The sequence below is a fragment of the Dendrobates tinctorius genome, unplaced genomic scaffold, assembly GCF_039654945.1.
Source record: "Dendrobates tinctorius isolate UK_male_01 unplaced genomic scaffold, ASM3965494v1 ptg000104l, whole genome shotgun sequence".
NCBI classification, from domain to species: domain Eukaryota; kingdom Metazoa; phylum Chordata; class Amphibia; order Anura; family Dendrobatidae; genus Dendrobates; species Dendrobates tinctorius.
This window is the reverse complement of record NW_027361772.1, coordinates 5,027,952-5,049,417: the sequence shown is the minus strand read 5'-3', so window position 1 is coordinate 5,049,417 and position 21,466 is coordinate 5,027,952. Positions and strand designations below refer to the sequence as shown.

Sequence of the window (21,466 nt, the reverse complement as noted above, 5' to 3'; positions counted from 1 at the left end):
GGACCCAAAGAGTGGTCGTAAATGGCTGCACATCCAGTTGGAAGAATGTCTCAAGTGGGGTACCACAGGGCTCTGTCCTGGGCCCTGTATTGTTCAACATCTTTATCAACGATTTAGATGAAGGAATTGAGGGTAAACTGATTAAATTTGCTGATGACACAAAGCTAGGAGGGATAGCTAATACTAGAGAAGAGAAAGAGAGGATTCAAAAAGATATAAATAAACTGGAGAAGTGGGCAGCAACTAACAGAATGGTTTTTAACAGGGAAAAATGCAAAGTACTACATCTGGGCAATAAAAATGAAAAAAGCATATACAGAATGGGAGGAATAGGCCTAAGCAACAGCACATGTGAAAAAGACTTGGGTATACTAATAATCACAGACTGAATATGAGTCAACAGTGTGATGCAGCAGCAAAAAAGGCAAATGCAATTCTAGGATGTATTAACAGAAGCATACAGTCTAGATCACGTGAAGTCATTATTTCAGACCTCATCTGGAATATTGTGTCCAGTTTTGGGCACCACATTTTAAAAAAACACATCAACAAACTGGAGCAAGTTCAGAAAAGAGCAACCAGAATGGTGACCGGTCTGCAAACCCTGTCTTATGAGGAAAGGTTGCAGGATTTGGGATTGTTTAGTTTGCAAAAGAGAAGACAGAGGAGACTTAATAGCTGTCTACAAATATCTAAAGGGCTGTCACATTGTAGAAGGATCAACTTTATTCTCATTTGCACAAGGAAAGACTAGAAGCAATGGGATGAAACTGAATGGGAGGAGACATAGATTAGATATTAGAAAAAACTTTTTGACAGAGTGATCAATGAGTGGAACAAGCTGCCACGAGAAGTGGTGAGTTCTCCTTCAATGGAAGTCTTCAAACAGAGGCTGGACAGACATCTGACTGGGATGTTTTAGCGAATCCTGCTTTGAGCAGGGGGTTGGACCAGATGGCCCAGGAGGTCCTTTCCAACTCTACGATTCTATCTATGATTCTACCTCTCTGGCCCAGACATCACCTCTCTGCTGTCCAGAATCCCGCAGTGTCCATCAGCCACATCCTCCTTCTCCTCTCGCTTCCTCAAGCTCAATGTGGACAAATCTGAACTCATCATCTTTTCTCCATCTCACAGATCTTCCTTACCCGACCTAGCTATAAGAATTAATGACATCACGCTTTCCCCAGTACCGGAAGTCCGCTGCCTCGTAGTAACCCTTGACTCTGCCCTGTCCTTCAAACCACATATCCAAGCTCTTTCCACCTTCTGTCGCCTCCAGCTCAAAAATATTTCCAGAATCCGTCCTTTCCTCAACCCTCAATCTACTAAAATGCTTGTGCACACCCTCATCATCTCCCGCCTCGACTACTGCAACATCCTTTTCTGTGGTCTCTCTGCTAACACCTTGCACCTCTCCAGCCCATCCTTAACTCTGCTGCCCGACTAATTCATCTCTCTCCTCGCTACTCCTCGACTTAGCCCCTCTGCAAATCTCTTCAATGGCTTCCATTCCCTCAGCGTATCCAGTTCAAATTACTAATACTGACCTACAAGACCATCTATAACCTGTCTCCCCCATATGTCTCTCAAGTAATCTCCTGATACCTTCCCTCACATAACCTCCGGTCATCCCAAGACCTCCATCTCTCCTCCACACTTATTCGCTCCTCACCCAACCGCCTCCAAGACTTCTCCCGAATAGCCCCCCATCCTCTGTAATTTTTGGCCCCAGCATGTCCGACTATTAACCACATTCGGATCCTTGAGACGGAACCTGAAAACCCACCTCTTCAAGAAAGCCTACAGTCTGCAATGACCCCGCTACCTCCTTCTCTCTCTCACTACCGGTGATATCAGCTCAACCAACACCGGAACTGCTGCAACACACCAACCTACTGTCTCCTTCCCCACCATCCTGTAGAATGTAAGCCCGAAATGGCAGGGTCCTCTCTCCCCCCTGGATCAGTCTGTCATTGTAAGTTTGTTTAATGTAAGTGATATCTGTAATTTGTATGTAACCCCTTCTCATGTACAGCACCATGGAATCAATGGTGCTATATAAATAAATAATAGTACCACATGAAAGGCACTAAAGTTTATTATATGTAGGAGGCTTGTGACGTTATATATCTGCAGGCCGTCTAGTCTATTACACCACTGCTCCCAAAGTAATGGACACAGCAGTGTTACACATTTTTAAGGGAGCAGCGGTATAATGCGTGACCCCGCTCCATCTACTTCTATAAAAACAGTGGTGTAGACCACACTTTGTCTACTTCTATGGGATGGGAGTAGTAATATAATGTACAGAAAGGGGTCACACATTACACTACGGCTCCATACGAAATGGACGGATCAGGGTCATGCATTACACTACTGCGCCCATAAAAGTGGACAGAGAAGGGCCACATTTCTAAGGGAGCAGTGGTATAATGTGTGTCACCACTCCGTCCATTTCTATGCGAGTAGTAAGATAGTGGAGCGAGTGGGGTCACACATTACACCACTGCTCCCATAGAAGTGGATAGAGTGGTGTCACCAGAAGCGTAGCTATGGTTATGGTTTTGGTTCTGGGGTGGGGGGGGGGAACTGAGTGGGCCCCTAACTAGGTAACCCAAATTATAACTACGGTGGCGCACCCTAATAGTGGATGTAGGAGAACCTCAGCAGATGACAGTGCGGTAACTAAAAATATAAAATACTCCATATAGTATAATGCATCCCATAGACCTCCATATATTATAATACACTCCCCATAGGCCTCCATACAGTATAATGCACTCCACATAGGGCTCCATAAACTCCTTTACAAAAAAAAAAAAATCAGTTTGAAAATGGCACTGGACTCTCTTGGAAGAGGCAATTTTTTTCTCTTGCAAGATGGCGGCGCCTGCGCAGTAGCAGCTATTGGATTGCCGACAGCTGCTACTGCGAGGCGCGGCAGGCGTTATTTTCAAACAGATTTTTTTCTTTAAGGAATTTATGGATAACAATAAAAAGAATACTTAAATGCACAATATGGATGCAGTCACGGTGCAGCGCTGGCACCGCCACCTGCAGAAAGGGATTTTAAAAAAACATATATATATAATATTCATTATGTAATTAAGAGGGGAGGACAGTGAGAGATCAGTGACCTGTCAGAAGTCATACTGGTGAATACCTAAACAGAGCACCACATAAAGACCCCCCACAGGCCGCCCCGGGGCACGATCATATCAATAACTCAAAACTGAAAGTAAAGATTAAACAACAACCACAAGACGGATTTCATCACCAGGTATCATTGTAATCAGTATAACGACGCCGAACTGACACTGTCTGTTGATTACTGTGCACAATCCTGCTGACAGGTTCCCTTTAAGGATATTTCATCACCATTTTAGTCCAACACATCCTATCTAATGGCAGCTGCTGACTAAATAACACTGTACATCTAAGAAGAAATATTTTGTACAGTCCACCCAGGTTTAGACTCCTAAAAAAGAGTCTATAGAACAGCCATGTCCTATCGTCCATTCCCATCAGACAAGCTGCAGGGAGTAGTAACAGCCCGGATGGATACAGTATACAGAGCATTCCCCTACAGTTAGGCAGCACTGCGTATTTCGGGATTTTTGATCAATCGGCACTCACCAGCTTGGTAGTCGTACAGCGCTCTAGCACAGAGTCCTCTGTCTTCATCCATCCCAGTTTCATAAACTGCCTCCTCCTGCTGCACCTGAAGTAAAAGAAGGGGGTCATTAATGATGGCACCTCAGTGTCCAGTACTACACCGGAGAAAGCCCTTACCCCAGAATCCCCTGGAGCAGCCTCTTCGTACACAGCGTTGTCTTCTGGGGGCTCCTGGTACAAATCCTCTTCCTCCTCATGCAGATAAGAAGAAACTGGCTCTGCGAAGATACACACACTCTTCACATAAGCTGATGAGGCCCATATCTGCCAGCTGCAGCTACTGCTGGTTACACCTGTGTACCTTTCACAGTGACAGCGGGTTCAGGAGGTGCATGAGAAACAGGGGCAACAGGAGACTCGGGGGGTGTCTGATGGGCACGAAACACAGGGGATGCAGGGGGTTCTTGAACACGATTTACAGGGGATGATGGAGGAGACTCTGGCTCGGGCTGACTGGTCGACTTCTGCAGGAAGGGACTGCGCAACCTTCCTGAAAACATACACCATGAGACAGAAAGACATACTCTATGATGCAACAGAAAACATACAGTGATGGAGAGACGACAGAAGAGCATGCCATGCCTCCGCTAGCTGCGGTGGGTACTCACCAGGCTGTGTGCTCGCAGATGGGGCGCTAGGCATTGAGCGCTCTTTCTGTAGGAACATCTCTCGTGCGTTTACTGACTTCTGGGCAGCGGAGTCCTGGAAAAGACATTAGTGTTATGATCTGTATTTTTTATTGGCTGGTAATTTTTATATGAACATTATACACGAATATGTTTTTGTATCATCTATTGGACTGTTACTTAGGGGCTTAATCCAACCACAAGCACTACCACCAAAGAATGTCAAACTCAAGGGCGCCTTGTCCTTTTCATTCAACATATTTACTAATGTAAAGAATTGACATGCCAAGTCAAAATGCAGAAGTTTAATTAACCAGGGTAGTCCGTCCCTTAATTTTTTTTTCCATATTTTTTATAAATATTTCTCTTATTTTCATGTGTACTATTGATATATGTAATAAAAATTAAAAACTACGGTTATCCTTTAAGCAATCAGTGTCACATTGCAGGGGGTCCAACAGCCGGCATCACTGAGCCATTATCTGCTCAGATGATGGGATGGAGATAGTGAAAAGACCCTGAGCAGCACAACTCTCTTCTGTGTAGTAGTCGTTCTCTGGTGCTGCAGTTGAGCACCTACTGAAGTGAATAGGAGCTGATCTGCACTGCCAGGGACCGGTCACTACACAGGAACAGAGTTGTGTTGTTCCGGCTACATCTCATCAGCGGAGCAGAGAACAGCTGACTGAGGTCCATCACCCAGTATCACCACCAATCTGATATTAACGACCTATTTTAGGGATAGAAAACCCCATGTAACTCTTTGCAGTACCTCACTCTATTAATTTCACATAACCCCATTGTTGCACAATCACTCACCCGATCTTTTTTATCTGCTTCTTGTTGTTGCCTCCTGTAAGGGAGCAAATAAAAAAAAAAATACGTAATTTTCCATTAGGTCGGCGGTTTCCAACCTGTTGCTAAACTACAACTCTCAGCATACTAGATGCAGCCAGGGCATGCTAGGAGGTGAAGTTCTGCAACAGCGATTTCCATCTGCCACACTAACCTGTGAGCATCTATCTCTCCCGCTCTTTCCTTAAATCTTCTTTCCCTCGCCTCGGCCTCTTTCTGCTCCCTGTCTTTGCGCTCCCTCTCCAATCTCTCCCTCTCCAGGTTTGCCCTCTTCTGCTCCTCCAATCTGCGCTCCTCTTCATCTTTCTGTGTGCAGTGAATGACCATTGGTTAGGCCAGCAGTGCCACCATCAAGTTGCCGCTATAGGCACCAGGATTGGCCGTCCTCACCTCTGCCTTGGCCCAGAAGTTTTCTTTCCCAACGCGTTTTATTTCAGACATTGCGTTCGTTTTCTGGTATACAGAGCCCTGTGAGTGAAACATCAATGTCACACAAGCCGCCGTCTTTATCATCACCTCCCGACACCACTAGAAGCGGACTTCTGAAGAATCAGCCCCATCATCTGCACCATCTCTGACCCGTAGGGTTTCCTCACCACTGGTCCCTGGGGAGCGTCGTTGCCTCTGCTGGTCTCCTTATGGAAGTTGTAATTGGCTCCAGAAGCTTTGGCAACCTTCTCCATGATAGAGTCTGGCTCCACGTCCTCATCAGCACGGGCATTAACCGTCACGTGGGCACCCTGAAAGAAGGCAAATATTACACCGAGGCGCCACCGGGTTGTGAGAAGACGTACAGGTATCTCAATGTCAGAAATCCTCATTAACAGAGACTCTACCCAGGACGCTGTTCACACTGTGGATAAAACACACACAAAAATATGGCCGCGTAGAGGAGGAACCAACTTTTTGTTTTGCAAATATTGGTAATCACAGATCGTACAGAGGAGAGAGGACCACAATAACTGGAAAGTCATATTCTGATGACAGATACACTCCACGTGGCAATGCCCTGCAGCCCTCACAAAGTCGATTATCTCTTCCTCATAGGCAGCTAAGTAGTAGCATTTCACTTATCTCCAATTGTTCCCTCAGTACAACCCAGCCTTCTGCAAATAATGGAAAGTCACTACTGTTTTTAACCAATGCTGTACTGATTAGGCCACACTATCTGGCTCCAAAACCCTCAGAAAACAGTTTATTCTGCCAAGGTAGGTTGCTCAAGCATTGATTTCAGGTTTTTAATTTAGTCCCATTGCCCCCAATGTATAAACTACGGTGCCCCGCCATCGTGTCAGCCTCTACTAATGGCTGGTGGTAAAGATCTCCCTGATACCAGCAAAGTCCTGTAACAGGGGCCACAAGTCAGATCGTAACATTCCCTCCTAAATATTGCACCATCACCTGTGAGTGATATTATTGAGAGGTGGAAGGAACCGCAGCAATTCAGCCCTGAAAATGGAGACCCCATTAAGTTCCAGAGCAGAGTGAAGAAAGAGTCTCCAATGCTCTGCTGACTTCATGACTGCACAGTCCAGACCTCCTCTGGTATCATCAGGACAAACACTGCTCCCCCGCCAGGAGCGTCATGCAGCCTAATATCACCAAGCACAATGCTAAGTGTAAGATGAAGTAGTGTAAAGCACTAGACAAAACAGTGGCCCCGATTCATAAAAGAGCAGATTAAGTCACCATGTGCACAGCGGTGCATAATTTTCAGGCTTTTTACACCTACTGGAGGCAGGCACAGTCTCTTTACATCTGGGCGTCCACCCCCAATAGGCGTATACACCCGAAAATGATGCACAACAGAACATGGTGACTTCGTATGCACCATCATAGTCAATGGTCCCTTTGGTGCATACACTAAATTCCCGTTTTGCAAGGGGCATGTATATAAGCCCCAACAGGACCACTGAATGTAGGGCAGAACGCAGTGTGAAAGGGCTCCTACATCGAAAAACCCACTTAGTGGGTCACACATAGAACGATCTGGAGAGTCTGAAGAGCAGCGCTGGATACCGGAAAAGGCCCCGGAAGGAGAGTACATCAATACACTACATACAGGTATGTACACTGTGGGTCCTGTGCTGAATCTCCGCCACTACTTCTGGCGTCTATTATAGTCTGCAGCGCTGACGTCACATCAAGAGGGCTGCAGCCGATCAGTGAGCTCGGTGGCTCTACAAGCTCAGAGCTACTGAACGGCTGCAGCACCGACGATGTATCGTCAGCGCTGCAGACAAAAACAGACACTGGAAGATGTGCTGCACACGCCTAACTGGACCCAGAGAGGGTGAATAAAGCACAGTTGGGGTAATTTTTTTTTTAGAACAAATTGCAGCAGGGGAACAAAAGTTTTCTGAAATCAGAAAACCCATTTAACAGTTTACAGTGGCTAAAATAAAGCCCAAATGTGATGTTAACATGGCCTGAAGCCTTCCACTATGTAAAAGGTGTATTGATACATGGCTCATTTGTTGCAGAGACTTCTGACTTTCCCATTCTTCTGAATAGGGTTTCAGATATGCATGGACATGGGCAAAAAGAAAAAAAAAAAAAAAACAAACACTCAGATGAATTGGTTTTCAGTATCACATATTTCTGCAACTAATCCGCCATGGGTGAATATACGCTACTGTAAAGCAGATCAGAAACGGAGCTCCGCACGCCATAAAAGTCTGACGTTAAACAGATTTATTTTTTTTGCACTAATGACAGAATGTAATCTGACATTCATGTCCCTTTAATACAACGGAAGAGACGGAACACATTGTACTGCACAGCAGCTGATCGGCTGAGCTGTCATTACTACTGCGGGAGTCTAACAGCAGGAGTCCAAATGGTTGCCATAGTTTACAGCACATCGCTGCTTCTAAGAGGAATAGGTTTCCAGGAAGAAAGCCAAAATCCATGCAAGTCAGGGATCTGACACCGAGAAACCATGCTTCAGGTGGAGAGGAGACACTTCCGGGGAGCACGGGTCAGTCCTATCAAACAATGATAGTGAAACTGACGTTTTCTGGACGTTCTACCACATTTGAGCCACGTTCAAGTCATGCACTTCATAAAAGAAGAGGCCTTTTTATGGACCTTCTAACATTTTAGAAGCAAAAGTCTGAGTGACTTTCAAAAGGGTCAAACTGTAATAACTAAATGAATGGTCATAAGAACTTGGAACTTGGCGAGATGTCCTTGGAACTTGGCGAGATGTCCTTGGAACTTGGCGGTTATTTACCAAAAGTGGCTCAAAGAAGGACAACTGAGAGTCACTAGTACCCAAGCCTCATGGATAGGTGGGAAGTGTAGATGAATCTGAAGGCCCCAATCCAACAGAAGAGCCACTGACCCACAAATTGCTGAAAAATTCAATGCCAGTCAGAGAGCAGCATGATGTAGAGACAGAGACACGGATTCCAGCGGTGTCACTTCCTGGACTGTAAAATTGCAGTTTTATCAGCAGGAGATTATCATTAGTGGACTAGTATTATGTAGTCCAGACACACCCCCACCACTGATTGGCAGGATGCACTGTGTACACAGAAAGCAACCAGTGATATGGGCGGGGTTAGTCAAGGCTCAACATTCAGATAACTGGTAGATCTGCAGCAGGGAAAACTGTTATTTTATCAAAATTGCAGTAAGCAGCCCAGTAAAGAAGTGATCCATCATTGAAATCAAGGTCTCTGCCCCTACACTATGTGGCACTCAGATGGAGCAGCAAAAACTTGGCGACACATTCCCTTTAAGGATCTGCTTCTAATGTCTTAGTACTAGATACCTGACGTTCCCTTCCGAGGTTCTGTGGAATCCATGGGTTATGGACTCTGCTCTTTTACTGACACGAGGGGAACCAACACAATATTAGGCAAACTTTTCAGGACAAGTGATGAGCGAATGTGCTTGGATAAGGTGTTATATCAGCATGCTTGGGTGCTAGCGTGCTCGAAATATATGTTCAAGTCCCCACGCCAGCATGTCTCACGGCTGCTCAACAGCCTGTTTGTTACACAATCCCTGCATGTGTGGTGCCTGTCGAACAGCCGCGAGATATGCAACCGCAAGGACTCGAACATATTTTTCAAGCACAGCAAAGACACTCCATTAGCACCCGAGCATGCCAAGATAACACCTCATCAGAGCATGTTCGCTCATCACTATCCAGGACAAAACAAAGGGAAGGCAGAGGTTTTACCAATCTATAAAATCTAGTTGAGTATGTAAATTCAGATATCAAGAAGCTCCGTATGAATAGTGTTATAAGCCCCTCGCTGGATAGAGGTGTTCGGTGATGGACGGAGTACAAAAGAAATAACCCTTATGGCGATTTTTTACTTTCACTGAGAATATTTTATATAGGAAATCAGCAAAAACGTGAACATTTATGACACCCACTCTCCAATGAGAAAGACTTTACATGGGCCTGAATATATCAATGGACCGATACGGGAAGAAAGCATATGGATGCAAGGTCGTAGAGTATTTACCTTAAGAAAGTTTGCCAATGTGCTGACGTGATTGGCACAAACCCCTTTCCTGGAATCATTCACCCCTTCTCCTGTCTGGAGGAGAAAGAATACATGACGTGAGTGGCAGAGGTGGCAAAGAATGGGCCTGATGCCACACAGCCATGTGCTTACCCAGTTAATAAGGACATATTTGGGGAGACCGGAGTTGGGGTCCTGCACGCGGCAGAAGGCATACATCACTTTTCCACTGCTCAGCTCATCCACAAGTTCTTCCAGGCCTCCATCTATGAGAAGAGGAGAAGTGAATGGTGGAAAGTCACAGACACGAGATGGGTTTAGATGCAGAGGCGCAGATTATCACAGGATGACTACTGTTAGCATGTGGTTACAGCAGAGACAAACAGCATTGCAAAGGTTTCCTGCGTCTGGTCACAAGCCACACACCTCCAGTGCCCGCCAGTCTGAGGTCATTGCTGTTGCCTTCATAGGTAAAAAGAGCCCTGCAATAAAAAGGAGGTAAAAAAAATCAGCAATATATAGTATATAACGCAAGAAAAAAATCCCCAGTCAGCTTCCATAGAACTGTAACTCCCAGTATAGCCTGCTACTTATCACTGACAAGATAAAAACCGCATTTGGGGCACATGTCCAGGAACTGCCCCAATTTCTAATGCTCTAACTCGCCATCATCCACTCTTTTAGTGGGTGGTTCCTCTATCAGCATTCTCCCAGCACTATAGGTACCAAAACTTCCTTTGATTCACATGCCAAAACTCATTGCTCCACAAAAATGAACTGTCTATTCATCTGTCAAATGAGATCAAGTTAAAGAGAGTCAGTAGGCTCAACCCTCCTCATCCGTCTACATGGGCATGTAGGTCATAGGAACCTGAATAAAATGATACCTTGATATCTAATATTAAGAAAAACGTGGATTTCTTTGGAATGTAAATGAGCTGTTGGAGATCTGTGCTCGGCCCATAGATCTTCTGAGAATCTGCCTGCAGAGTTGTTTTTTTTTAAAGGAAGGGGTATTAGCAGCATGAGACATGTGTTGACTAACACTTTGCTCTCCTGATCTCAATAAAGAACTGTCTGTGATGACAGCTAACGCAGTACTGAACCTTGTTTCATTACAAACACATATGCAGTAGCAGTTGTCCTCTCAGCTCTGCTGTACTGCCCCTACCCTCACACTGGCTGCCTGTGAGAGTGACGCTGAAGCACTATGAGAGGACAATTGCACCCGCAAATATATTCGTAACGAGAAAAACATCCCCTAAGGAAACAGCCTTACCAAAACCTGTCAGATGATAAATGCACTAGCAGGTGCAGCAGGCCCCCACAATAAAGCTTGGGCCTACTGCATCCGGCCACTTTGCATCACACATACCTGTGTGACTGGCGTTCCAACCCCTCCATAATTTGGTAGGTGTGTGGGGGGTTGTTTCTATCAGTAGTTTGCACCAGTGCGACCCCTGCCTTTATCGTGGGGGCCTGCTGCATCCTGAAAGTGCATTTATCATCAGACAGGTTTTGGTTGTTTCCTTATGGTATGTTTTTGTTAATTTTTCTCTGTTAGCTATATTTGTAATGAGACAATGTTTAGTTCTGCTGTACTGTGCTATAATTATCACACACAGCTCTGCAGTGAGACTGTCAGTCATTATATTTCTCACATGTACACCAGCTTTCATTTAAAAGTAAGCTCTGGAGGCAGATTCTCAGGGAGATCAATGTCCGGTCCATAGATCTTAACAGCTCATTTACATATTAAGAAAAACATGTATTTCTTATCTGGATCGCAGATATTAAGGTATCATTTTATTCACGTTTTGATGCCCTACACGATCATATAGATAGCCTAGGCGTGTTGATCCTACTGAGAAATTCCCTTTAAGTGAATCAAACTTATTGCAAGGATCATTAGACCAATACTTGAAGTAGCTGAGGGAGTGTGACTGAGCTATATGTCCCAATCCAAAGAATTTATGGCTTGATAAAGGGCTTACCCTGCCTGAAACATTGCAATAATTTGTCACAAAACTCTGCCCAAATGTTAAAATCAACAGCAGGGTGGGCTTTCCTACTTAATACACGGGGGGATTACTAGACCAGTACCGACTAGGTGGGCGCTGCCAATCTCTACTACCGATATACAGCATTTGAAGTCTATAACCACCAAGACATACAAGTGTGTATAGGGACTGCAAACACAAAAAGGTAGACTTTTCGTAATACGGATTGTGAACTCGCCAACTTTATTTTAGATGCACTGGAGCACAGGTGAATATATACATATCAGATATAGAAGAACTTTCATTCTATGATCGGTTCCAAAAGAAAGTTTAGATATGACAGAATTCTAATAATGTAACAGATTTCAGGTCACTTTTCAGAATTAGCCGATTATGGGCATTACATGACTTGTAGTGTGAATTTTCATCAGGTTTTCGCTCTAATTTACAGTTGTCTCTGAGCTGATGGGTGCCATGATGTCTCCTATACAGTGTACACACAGTGATGAGAGATTCCTGCTCTCCTGTCCCTATGCAACACAACCTCAGAAGCGGCATGAGGGATATTATGCTGTAGTACTGAGCAGTGTGGATGTGAATCCAGCAATGAGGCAAGAAACACTTAGTAGAAAGCATCTGCCCCATCTCTCTCTCTCTGCTCACCACCCTATCCACTTTAATAGTGAGCTGTAATCAGATCACTCAGTGAGCTGGCAGACTGTCTTGTTTTGATTAATAGGAATATGTCTGAATTAGGAATACACACATATATATATATATATATATATATATATATCCTGACTATTTGTTGAGGATATGAACTGAGGACTATTATCTATACCAGAAATAGGCCCGATGATACTGCATCGGGAGTGCGCAGTGACGTGAATGTCACTTGTGCAGGCGCCTGCGAAAGTGACATACACGTCACCACTATTCCCGTACATGCGTAGTAACGACGCGGCTGTTACTGCACCTGCGCAAGTGACACTGCCGCGGTGCCTTATGGGATTCGAGGGTAGTGGCCGGAAGTCTCAACTGGGGATTATACATAGATGATGCTGACACAGTTGTGTTCCCTTTGTCTTCGCAGCAAACGTATATTAAATATATGAATTTATTTTTCTGCTCTTTTGAGTGATAGCACCATCTAGTGGCAAGTTCTAATTGAAATGGCACAAATTGGTGGATGCACCTTATTTTGTATGTCAGTAAATGATTGATTTCTTTGCACTTTAGTTTTTGTAAGATTTCCTTTTTTTAATGATATTTATTCTTATCATATTTTAAGTTATTTGCCATTTAAATGTTGGCTATTATATGCTGATAATTGCCATTTTTTAAAAGCTATCTAAATGTCAGCTGTGAACCTTCATCAACCTCCATTTCTTCCAGTATTTTCTTGTTCCTGAACATTTTAAATTGTGTTTTGAATAATTTAATAAAAGCTATTATAGTTTTAAACATATTCTATGTACATTTCTATGAATTTTTTTGCACCTCACTAAATGAATATGGTGCATCAAAAATAAGGTTTTGCAGTTAAAGTAGAAGGAAGTGTTGGCCTTTTATGGGTTTTCTGATCGTTTGAGGACTTTAGTGTTTAACTGTGAAAACTAGCAGTGTGGCTGTTTCAAGATGCACAATAAGGAGGCACTTGAAGAAAAATGGGCAGCATGGTCAACTCGTCAGAAGAAAGCCATTACTGAACAAATGCACACAGTATCTCGCCTACAATACGCAAAACAGCACAGAGACAAGCCTCAAAGCTTCTGGAACAAGGTAATTTGGAGTGATGGATCAAAATTGAACTTTTTGGCCACAACCATAATCGTTACATTTGGAGAGAGGTCAACAAGGCCTATGATGAAAGTATCTACCATAAACTGAAAGACACTGTCCCACACCATGGTCCCAGTATTTAAAGAAAATTTTAAGGAAAGTGGCCGCAAATTTATCACCCCGATTTCTGGCTTGTACCAGAGGCATGGTGACACACAGAGGGCCTGTGGAGGGATTGCGCATGTGGTCAACAGTCACTTCCTACACATCACCATTTCCTGCTAAATAAAAGCATTATTTCCTCAAACAGCACAAAGTGACCACAGCGTCTTCAAAAAAGTCAAAAGTGTAAGTCCTGTGCCTGATGGAAAAAAAGAGGCAGCCTGAAGACATAACGTGGCCCCCATCCACTGCAGCATTGAGCGACGCCCCCATCCACTGCAGCATTGAGCGACGCCCCCATCCACTGCAGCATTGAGCGACGCCCCCATCCACTGCAGCATTGAGCGACGCCCCCATCCACTGCAGCATTGAGCGACGCCCCCATCCACTGCAGCATTGAGCGACGCCCCCATCCACTGCAGCATTGAGTGCTGGTTGTAGTCCATCTCAGTTCATGTACACTCAGGAGCAGAAACCAGCAACACTATTTAGGCATAATTGTTTTATTAATAGGGTGCACTGGGGGGCAGCATTAAATTATACTTCCGAACGCGGCGCCACTCTTGATGTCAAACGTGAACAAATCCTCCTGGAGGTTCTTAGTGCCTGTATGAACAGCAGCTAACTTTATTTGGTCTCCCTCGTCAGTGCTGATACATGTCAAACAAGGGGCAGAGATCCTATTATGGTGACAGCCAGGAAAGCCAAGACCCGTCTCTTCCACCTACAACCATCGTTTCTGGAAAGGTGCATTGCTTAATTTAAGGAGCATGTAGAAAATCTTAACAAGGTATTCTGCAGCGTCTCTATTTTGCGCCTCTGGAGTGGAGAGATGCTGCTGTTTACAGTACAGACCAAAAGTTTGGATGAAACTTCTCATTCAAAGAGTTTTCTTTATTTTCATGACTATGAAAATTGTAGATTCACTCTGAAGGCATCAAAACTATGAATTACCACATGTGGAATTATATAATTAACAAAAAAGTGTGAAACAACTGAAAATATGTCTTATATTCTAGGTTCTTCAAAGTAGTCAGCTTTTGCATTGATTACTGCTTTGCACACTCTTGGCATTCTCTTGATGAGCTTCAAGAGGTAGTCACCGGAAATGGTCTTCCAAGTCTTGAAGGAGTTCCCAGAGATGCTTAGCACTTGTTGGCCCTTTGGCCTTCACTCTGCGGTCCAGTTCTCCCCAAACCATCTCGATTGGGTTCAGGTCTGGTGACTGTGGAGGCCAGGTCATCTGGCGTGGCACCCCATCACTCTCCTTCTTGGTCAAAATAGCCCTTACACAGCCTTGTCTATCTAATACGTTGAATGGTGAATTTAGTATATAAATTACTTTTAGGATCCACCAAGAAAAGTGATGTGGGTCTAGACCGGAAACAAACATCGGATTGCAGAGAAGAGAGGTTAGCGGGGATGGAGTAGATTGTAGCTCATATTTAAATCTGGCCTTCCTCCAGAGACTTAAAGAATGAGCTGTAAATGGCGCTGTAATATTTATATCTTTCGGGAGTCGCTCCGTAGTCCACAGCAGGCCAGGGAGCGAAAATGGCTTGAGTAAAAAAGATTCTAATTGTACCCATCTGGGTGTATTGTAGTGCGAGCATGTATTTGTTAATTGGGCTATTTGCGCTGACCTGAAGTACAATGCAAAGTTAGGTAACGAAACACCCCCCCATAATTTTTTGTGCTATTCTGGGCTTTTTTCCATTCCAGATAAATTAGATATTTCTTTATCCTAGAAAAAGTCCTAGTTGGAATTGCTATCAGGAGGGACCAAAACAGATACAGAAATCGGGGGGAGTGACACCTTTTTTATCGAATGTATTCTGCCTAACTACGACAAGTTTGATGATGACCATCTATTAATGTCTGCCTGGAGACTCTGGATAAGAGGGGTATAGTTGCACTTGAAAAGGGTCAACCTATTTGATGTTAATTTAATACCCAGGTATGTCAGGTAATGCTCTCTCCTCACAAATTTGAAATGTGATATGATTTTGTCCTGAACATCTTTAGGAGTGTTTACGAATAAAGCTTCAGATTTGTCTACGTTTATCTTCAACCCAGAAATAGATTCAAAGTTTTGAAGCAAAAAAAATAGATTAGGAAGGGAGGTCTGGGGATTGGTTATTGTTAGTAGGAGATCGTCAGCAGAGAGACTGACTTTATATTGGTCTCCCAGGTCTGTGGGGCCTGTTTGGGTTTATCCTGATGGCTTCTGCCGAAGCTCCATTGCTAATGCAAAGAGGGCTGGGGACAGTGGGCAACCCTGTCTTGTGCCTCGTGGTATCTTGACCGGGGATAGTCGTGTTGTCGGGAGTTTTAGGTATGCTGTTGGGCAATCAGTAATCTGAGACAAGATATGCAGTATGCCTTCAATTTTGACTAAATCCCCAACAGTGTCACCAGCAAAGCACCCCCACACCATCACACCTCCTCCTCCATGCTTCACGGTGGGAACCAGGCATGTAGAGTCCATCCGTTCACCTTTTCTGCGTCGCACAAAGACACGGTGGTTGGAACCAAAGATCTCAAATTTGGACTCAGACCAAAGCATAGATTTCCACTGGTCTAATGTCCATTCCTTGTGTTCTTTAGCCCAAACAAGTCTCTTCTGCTTGTTGCCTGTCCTTAGCAGTGGTTTCCTAGCAGCTATTTTACCATGAAGGCCTGCTGCACAAAGTCTCCTCTTAACAGTTGTTGTAGAGATGTGTCTGCTGCTAGAAGTCTGTGTGGCATTGACCTGGTCTCTAATCTGCGCTGCTGTTAACCTGCGATTTCTGAGGCTGGTGACTCGGATGAACTTATCCTCCGCAGCAGAGGTGACTCTTGGTCTTCCTTTCCTGGGGCGGTCCTCATGTGAGCCAGCTTCTTTGTAGCGCTTGATGGTTTTTGCCAATGCACTTGGGGACACTTTCAAAGTTTTCTCAATTTTTGGACTGCCTGACCTTCATTTCTTAAAGTAATGATGGCCACTCGTTTTTCTTTACTTAGAATTTGTATCATGGCAAGAAAAAAGCAGCCAACAGTCTATTCAGTAGGACTATCAGCTGTGTATCCACCAGACTACTGCACAACACAACTGATGGTCCCAACCCCATTTATAAGGCAAGAAATCCCACTTATTACACCTGACAGGGCACACCTGTGAAGTGAAAACCATTTCTGGTGACTACCTCTTGAAGCTCATCAAGAGAATGCCAAGAGTTTGCAAAGCAGTAAACAAAGCAAAAGGTGGCTACTTTGAAGAACCTAGAATATAAGACATACAATATTTTCAGTTGTTTCACACTTTTTTGCTAATTATATAATCCCACATGTGTTAATTCATAGTTTTGATGCCTTCAGAGTGAATCTACAATTTTCATAGTCATGAAAATAAAGAAAACGCTTTGAATGAGAAGGTGTGTCCAAACTTTTGATCTGTACGATATTTACACATACACATATGCGTGCATGGTGGTCAGGTGATATCATCCAGAAGTATGCTGCTAACATGTAATTACACGGGTGGGACACAGGGCTTGAGGTTTGGTTCTGGGCCAGATTCTGAGAATACATCAAGAACTTATCCTGTACAGACCCTTGCATATGAAGAATAGACAATGCAGGGTAGATTTGGGTAGTAATGTCGCAGGACTCTAGCTCTTCCTGAAAACTAATAATGGCGACTGACAAGCCACATCTAATTTTGTCAAGTAGTTTCCTAGACCCCCCAAAAAAGGTGGTGGATTATCTGATAAACGTGGCACCCTCCACCCAGGACTGTCATGCTGCAATTCTGGTGCATCCAGCCTTACAGGATCCATCACCATCCTCAGTACTTTAATGAGGAGATTATGACTGTTTATAAGTCACTTATAGGTGACTAAGCTGCTGATGCCGGTGTGCGGGGAATGAATCAGAAAATCGTTTGATGTGCTATTCACGTTTGCATATCACTGGATGACGTCATAAACATCGCGGCATTAAAGCTCCGCAGGTAGATAGAATTCAGAATCCATAGAAGTCTGTTCCTATGTGTTTTATAGTATTTCTAATACAGGATGCTGTGCTGAGCACCATATGGCGGTATATAATGGGCATCCACAGTAAGCAGTCATTACAGATGTGATACCTAATACACCCGGATCAAATAATCCTGCCAAACTGTGGGAGGGGGAGAGCCGCACGTGGGGACATCACATTGTGTTGGGAGTTGTTGATCATGGTACAAGGGCTGAATAACGAACATATGATTTTCTATTTTTTTTTTCTATAAACTTCAAACAAGCAGTAAATGATATAGTGCTGATTAGTTGCGACAGGTACACGTGACAACAAGCCCCATCGGTAACGTGTATTAGCAGCGAGTCAGACTTAATTACACTCAATATTTACTGAATATAATATATATATATATATATATATATATATATCTATATCTATATCTTAAAATCTGTAGTAGCGCGCTCTATACAAATCCACAGTTCTCTCCTGATTTGGGTGAAATTTGGCAGGCCCCCTCTCCACCCACAGGAGCAGAATACTGACACGTTACATATCGCTAGCGTCCCCCCGTCATGAGATTGGGGCCCCCAAAGTTAGGCCATATACATATAATGGAGAAATGTGAAGGTAAAAGTAAAAGTGCTGAGGGGAAAACAACAGTTGTGACTGACAAATTAGTAAAATGCCAAAAATAGCAAAAATTTAAAGTGGGGGAAAAAAGAAATTTACTGTAGCACTCTGAAAATGTCAATTTCAGGGGGACACTTAGCTACCATAACCAACAATTTAACATTTTCCGCGAGCGAAGCCGCGAGTATTCTACTAGTACAACATAAATCAAAAATAACAAGTAGAATTAAATTCCATAATAGTCCTGGTCTTCCATGTGGCCCCTTGGGAAATTAATTTACTCCCTATACCGTGGGTCAGCACTTACTGATCACTTGGGGTGCAGCTGCTGGGACCCCCAGCAATCCCAAGATCCAGGCTCCGCAGCCCCTTCTAGAATGGCGCAGGGGTGCACATGAACATCCTCCACTCCATCCACCGTCTATGGGAGGGACTGCTGGAAATACCGGAGCTCTGTGCACCCCTGGGCCATTCGAAAACGCTGCAGGACGTTGCAATCTTATGTCGCATGTTAGGGTGGGGGTGCTAGGAAGACGACCCCTTTTTTAAAAATATCTCACCCGATTATTGCTACTCCAAGCCACATCCAGACATACAAATGCAAAGTGTGGAAAGGGTTGTTCAGCATCAGGAAGGAATTTAAAAGCCGCAGAAGTGATAAACGCTTGTCCCCTTCGGTGGTCTTTCGGGTCTGTTTATAAGTGGCATTGTGGCTCGTATTGGTGAGCGGTGATGCCGGCAAGTCATAAACATGCACTTCCATTTAGTAGGGTGCACACAGCAGCTATACACTTCATGCAACCACAGATTATATGGTCGCCCATTCATTGATACTGGTGCAGCCGATTATTGCAGATATCAGAGCATGCTGGGGGTTGTAGTTCTTCACTAGCAGCTGCAGATCACCAACCCAATCACAATGCTGGAGGCAGGAAGTCAGCAATCAAGGAAGCAACCATTATGGAACTACAAGTCTCAGAATGCCACTTGATACTGGGAATGCTGAGTTGTGTAGTTCTCCAGCACTATACAGACAGGTGATATTGCTGTATACAGCTGCAGGAAGGGTGCACAGAGGTAGCAGTGCTGCAGCCTGTCCACACCCCCTGCAGGCAGGCACACTCACCAGTCAGTCCTAGTCTTCCCGTCCACCACGTCCTTGTAAGCGGCCTGCAGAGCAGCTCCATTCTTACTGAGGTTCACAGACATGATGGGATGTGTTGTGTCACTGCTCCCCCAGCACTTCCTCCAGCCTGCACCCTGCGCTGCACACTGCACCCTGCACTGCTTCCTCCTTGTGCAGGAGGGAGCTCCTCCCCGAGCAGCGCCATCTGCCGGCAGCACTGGGGTGTAACAGCCCTCTCTCATGAGTCACCTTGTAGAAATGCTTTCTGTTCCCTTTCCTGTGTCTTCTTCCATTGTTTCTACATTTCCCACATGAAGCTCAGCACTTTATATATTAATGGCCTCAACTAGAAAGTGGAACTAGTAAAGGGTCTGCTGCTATCCCTGAACTGGTCACAGCTGGCATTGTAAACATGCAGAAATGATCACACATAGGATCAGGGACCTTCATCCAGGCCTGGCGTGGCTGATAACATCGAGCAATAGACTGTGTAATCGTAGTGATCAGTTATTAGGGTATTCTCCCTCAGAGCTTTTTCCACAGCTCCTCAAAAGCAACTTCAAGTCCTTTCTGATTACTCTTCCTATTCATTTCAATGTAAAATCCACTTTGCTGCTCGTGTGAGGCGATTTTTGGAGCGTAATCTATCCAAGAACGATCCTAGATGGGGGGAAAAAGTGACGTAATTTCTATGAGGTGAATTCCTCATGGAATCCGCTCCAAATTTATCACTGTCAGGATGGGAGAAAAAAAAAAACACTTGAAAAACCTCCTGTGGCAATTACCTGATGAGGAAGCGAAACGTTCGTTGGCGAGTGAAATTATTTTTAAGCTCGCTTCTAAAAAAAAAATCATTGTTCTTCTCATCAGCACATGGTGCCGTGTAAACCTTACATGCGCTGCCGAGAACAATTATATCCTGTACAAGGGCCGGACTGGCCATCTGGCAATTCTGGCAAATGCCAGAAGGGCCTGTCTGGCTGTGGGCTGCCTTGTCTGCTGTGTTGTTGACAGAATCGGTGTTCTCAAGACACCCATAGTGTTAAGAATTGTGACGGAGGTATCATTAGAAATATCGGTCTTGTAGTAAATCTTCCTTTCCTCCATCCAGGGTAATATTAGTAATATAGCCCATCTGGTGCTTGAGGACGGGAAGGCATGGGCCTGTGTGATTTCAAATGCCAGGACTGAATTTCATCCCCAGTCTGTACCTGTCCTGTACCCACAGAACGATCGTATTTAAAAATGTGGATTTTCTATATATTCATACGGCTAGGTTCCCACAGAGTTTCTGAGGAGAATTTTAGTTTGGATCCACTCAAAAAGCGCTTTAAAAGACTCTTTTCAATAAAAATTCCACTGGCGAACAAAAGTAACTTTATCAAACGTGTACTGTAGACAAAGTACAAAAGTAATACGCACAGAAAAAAGGCTAAAAAATAAAAAAAAGGCCTAAAAAACTCTGCAAATAGAGCGTTTTTACTCCCAAGAGAGCAGGTTATGGCAGCAGAAAAAAATGTCGCAAAATGCTACATGTTTGTAAACATAGACACAACAAGAAAACAGATTTTCAAAAATACTCTGCAGTAAAATATATGACAGTAATCAGCAAGTGCTGGATAACAAATACAGGGTATTTAGTCGATATGTTTTTTTGCAAAAAAATGTATACCAAGCTGCTTCACCGCGTCAAGGTAACCCGTATCGAAGCAGTCCCTATCTAATGTATTTAAAATCTGAACAGTGTCTAAAATGAACAGGATTCGGACAGGCGCTTCTTAGTATGGGCTTGTGGTGCAAGACAGCTCTTTTGTGCATGCCACACAAGAGAGGGGTGGGGTCTCTCAAACCATGCTAGGCAAGGAAAAAATGGATTAAAAACACGTGACATGCACAAATATGAACAAGTCGGTAAGACAACGTTCACACCATCCACTGAGACACAACAACCTTGACACGGTGAAGCAGCTTGGTATATATTTTTTTGCAAAAAAAGTATCGACTAAATACCCTGTATTTGTTATCCAGCACTTGCTGATTACTGTCATATATTTTACTGCAGAGTATTTTTACAAATCTGTTTTCTTGTTGTGTCTCAGTTAGTGGATGGTGTGAATGTTGTCT

General features: G+C 44.0%; 1 protein-coding gene across 3 annotated transcripts in view; it reads right to left on the bottom strand.

Moving 5' to 3' along the window:
* DBNL (drebrin like) overlaps positions 1 to 19,650 on the bottom strand; it is a 38,393-nt gene extending 18,743 nt beyond the window's left edge. Inside the window, exons 1-12 of one of the 3 annotated variants that reach the window (XM_073588621.1) lie at positions 19,592 to 19,650; positions 10,070 to 10,125; positions 9,797 to 9,909; positions 9,644 to 9,718; positions 5,756 to 5,899; positions 5,550 to 5,627; positions 5,314 to 5,465; positions 5,124 to 5,157; positions 4,287 to 4,380; positions 3,980 to 4,168; positions 3,796 to 3,896; positions 3,640 to 3,724 (exon numbers count right to left, since the gene is read on the bottom strand). In XM_073588621.1, coding sequence (XP_073444722.1) covers positions 3,640 to 3,724; positions 3,796 to 3,896; positions 3,980 to 4,168; positions 4,287 to 4,380; positions 5,124 to 5,157; positions 5,314 to 5,465; positions 5,550 to 5,627; positions 5,756 to 5,899; positions 9,644 to 9,718; positions 9,797 to 9,909; positions 10,070 to 10,125; positions 19,592 to 19,635 — 1,165 coding nt within the window. In that variant the 5' untranslated portion in view covers positions 19,636 to 19,650. Of the gene's footprint in view, positions 1 to 3,639; positions 3,725 to 3,795; positions 3,897 to 3,979; positions 4,169 to 4,286; positions 4,381 to 5,123; positions 5,158 to 5,313; positions 5,466 to 5,549; positions 5,628 to 5,755; positions 5,900 to 9,643; positions 9,719 to 9,796; positions 9,910 to 10,069; positions 10,126 to 19,342 lie in introns of all 3 variants that reach the window. The other 2 variants (XM_073588619.1, XM_073588620.1) reach the window with 2 other exon arrangements.
* Between the last annotated feature and the right edge of the window lie 1,816 nt (positions 19,651 to 21,466).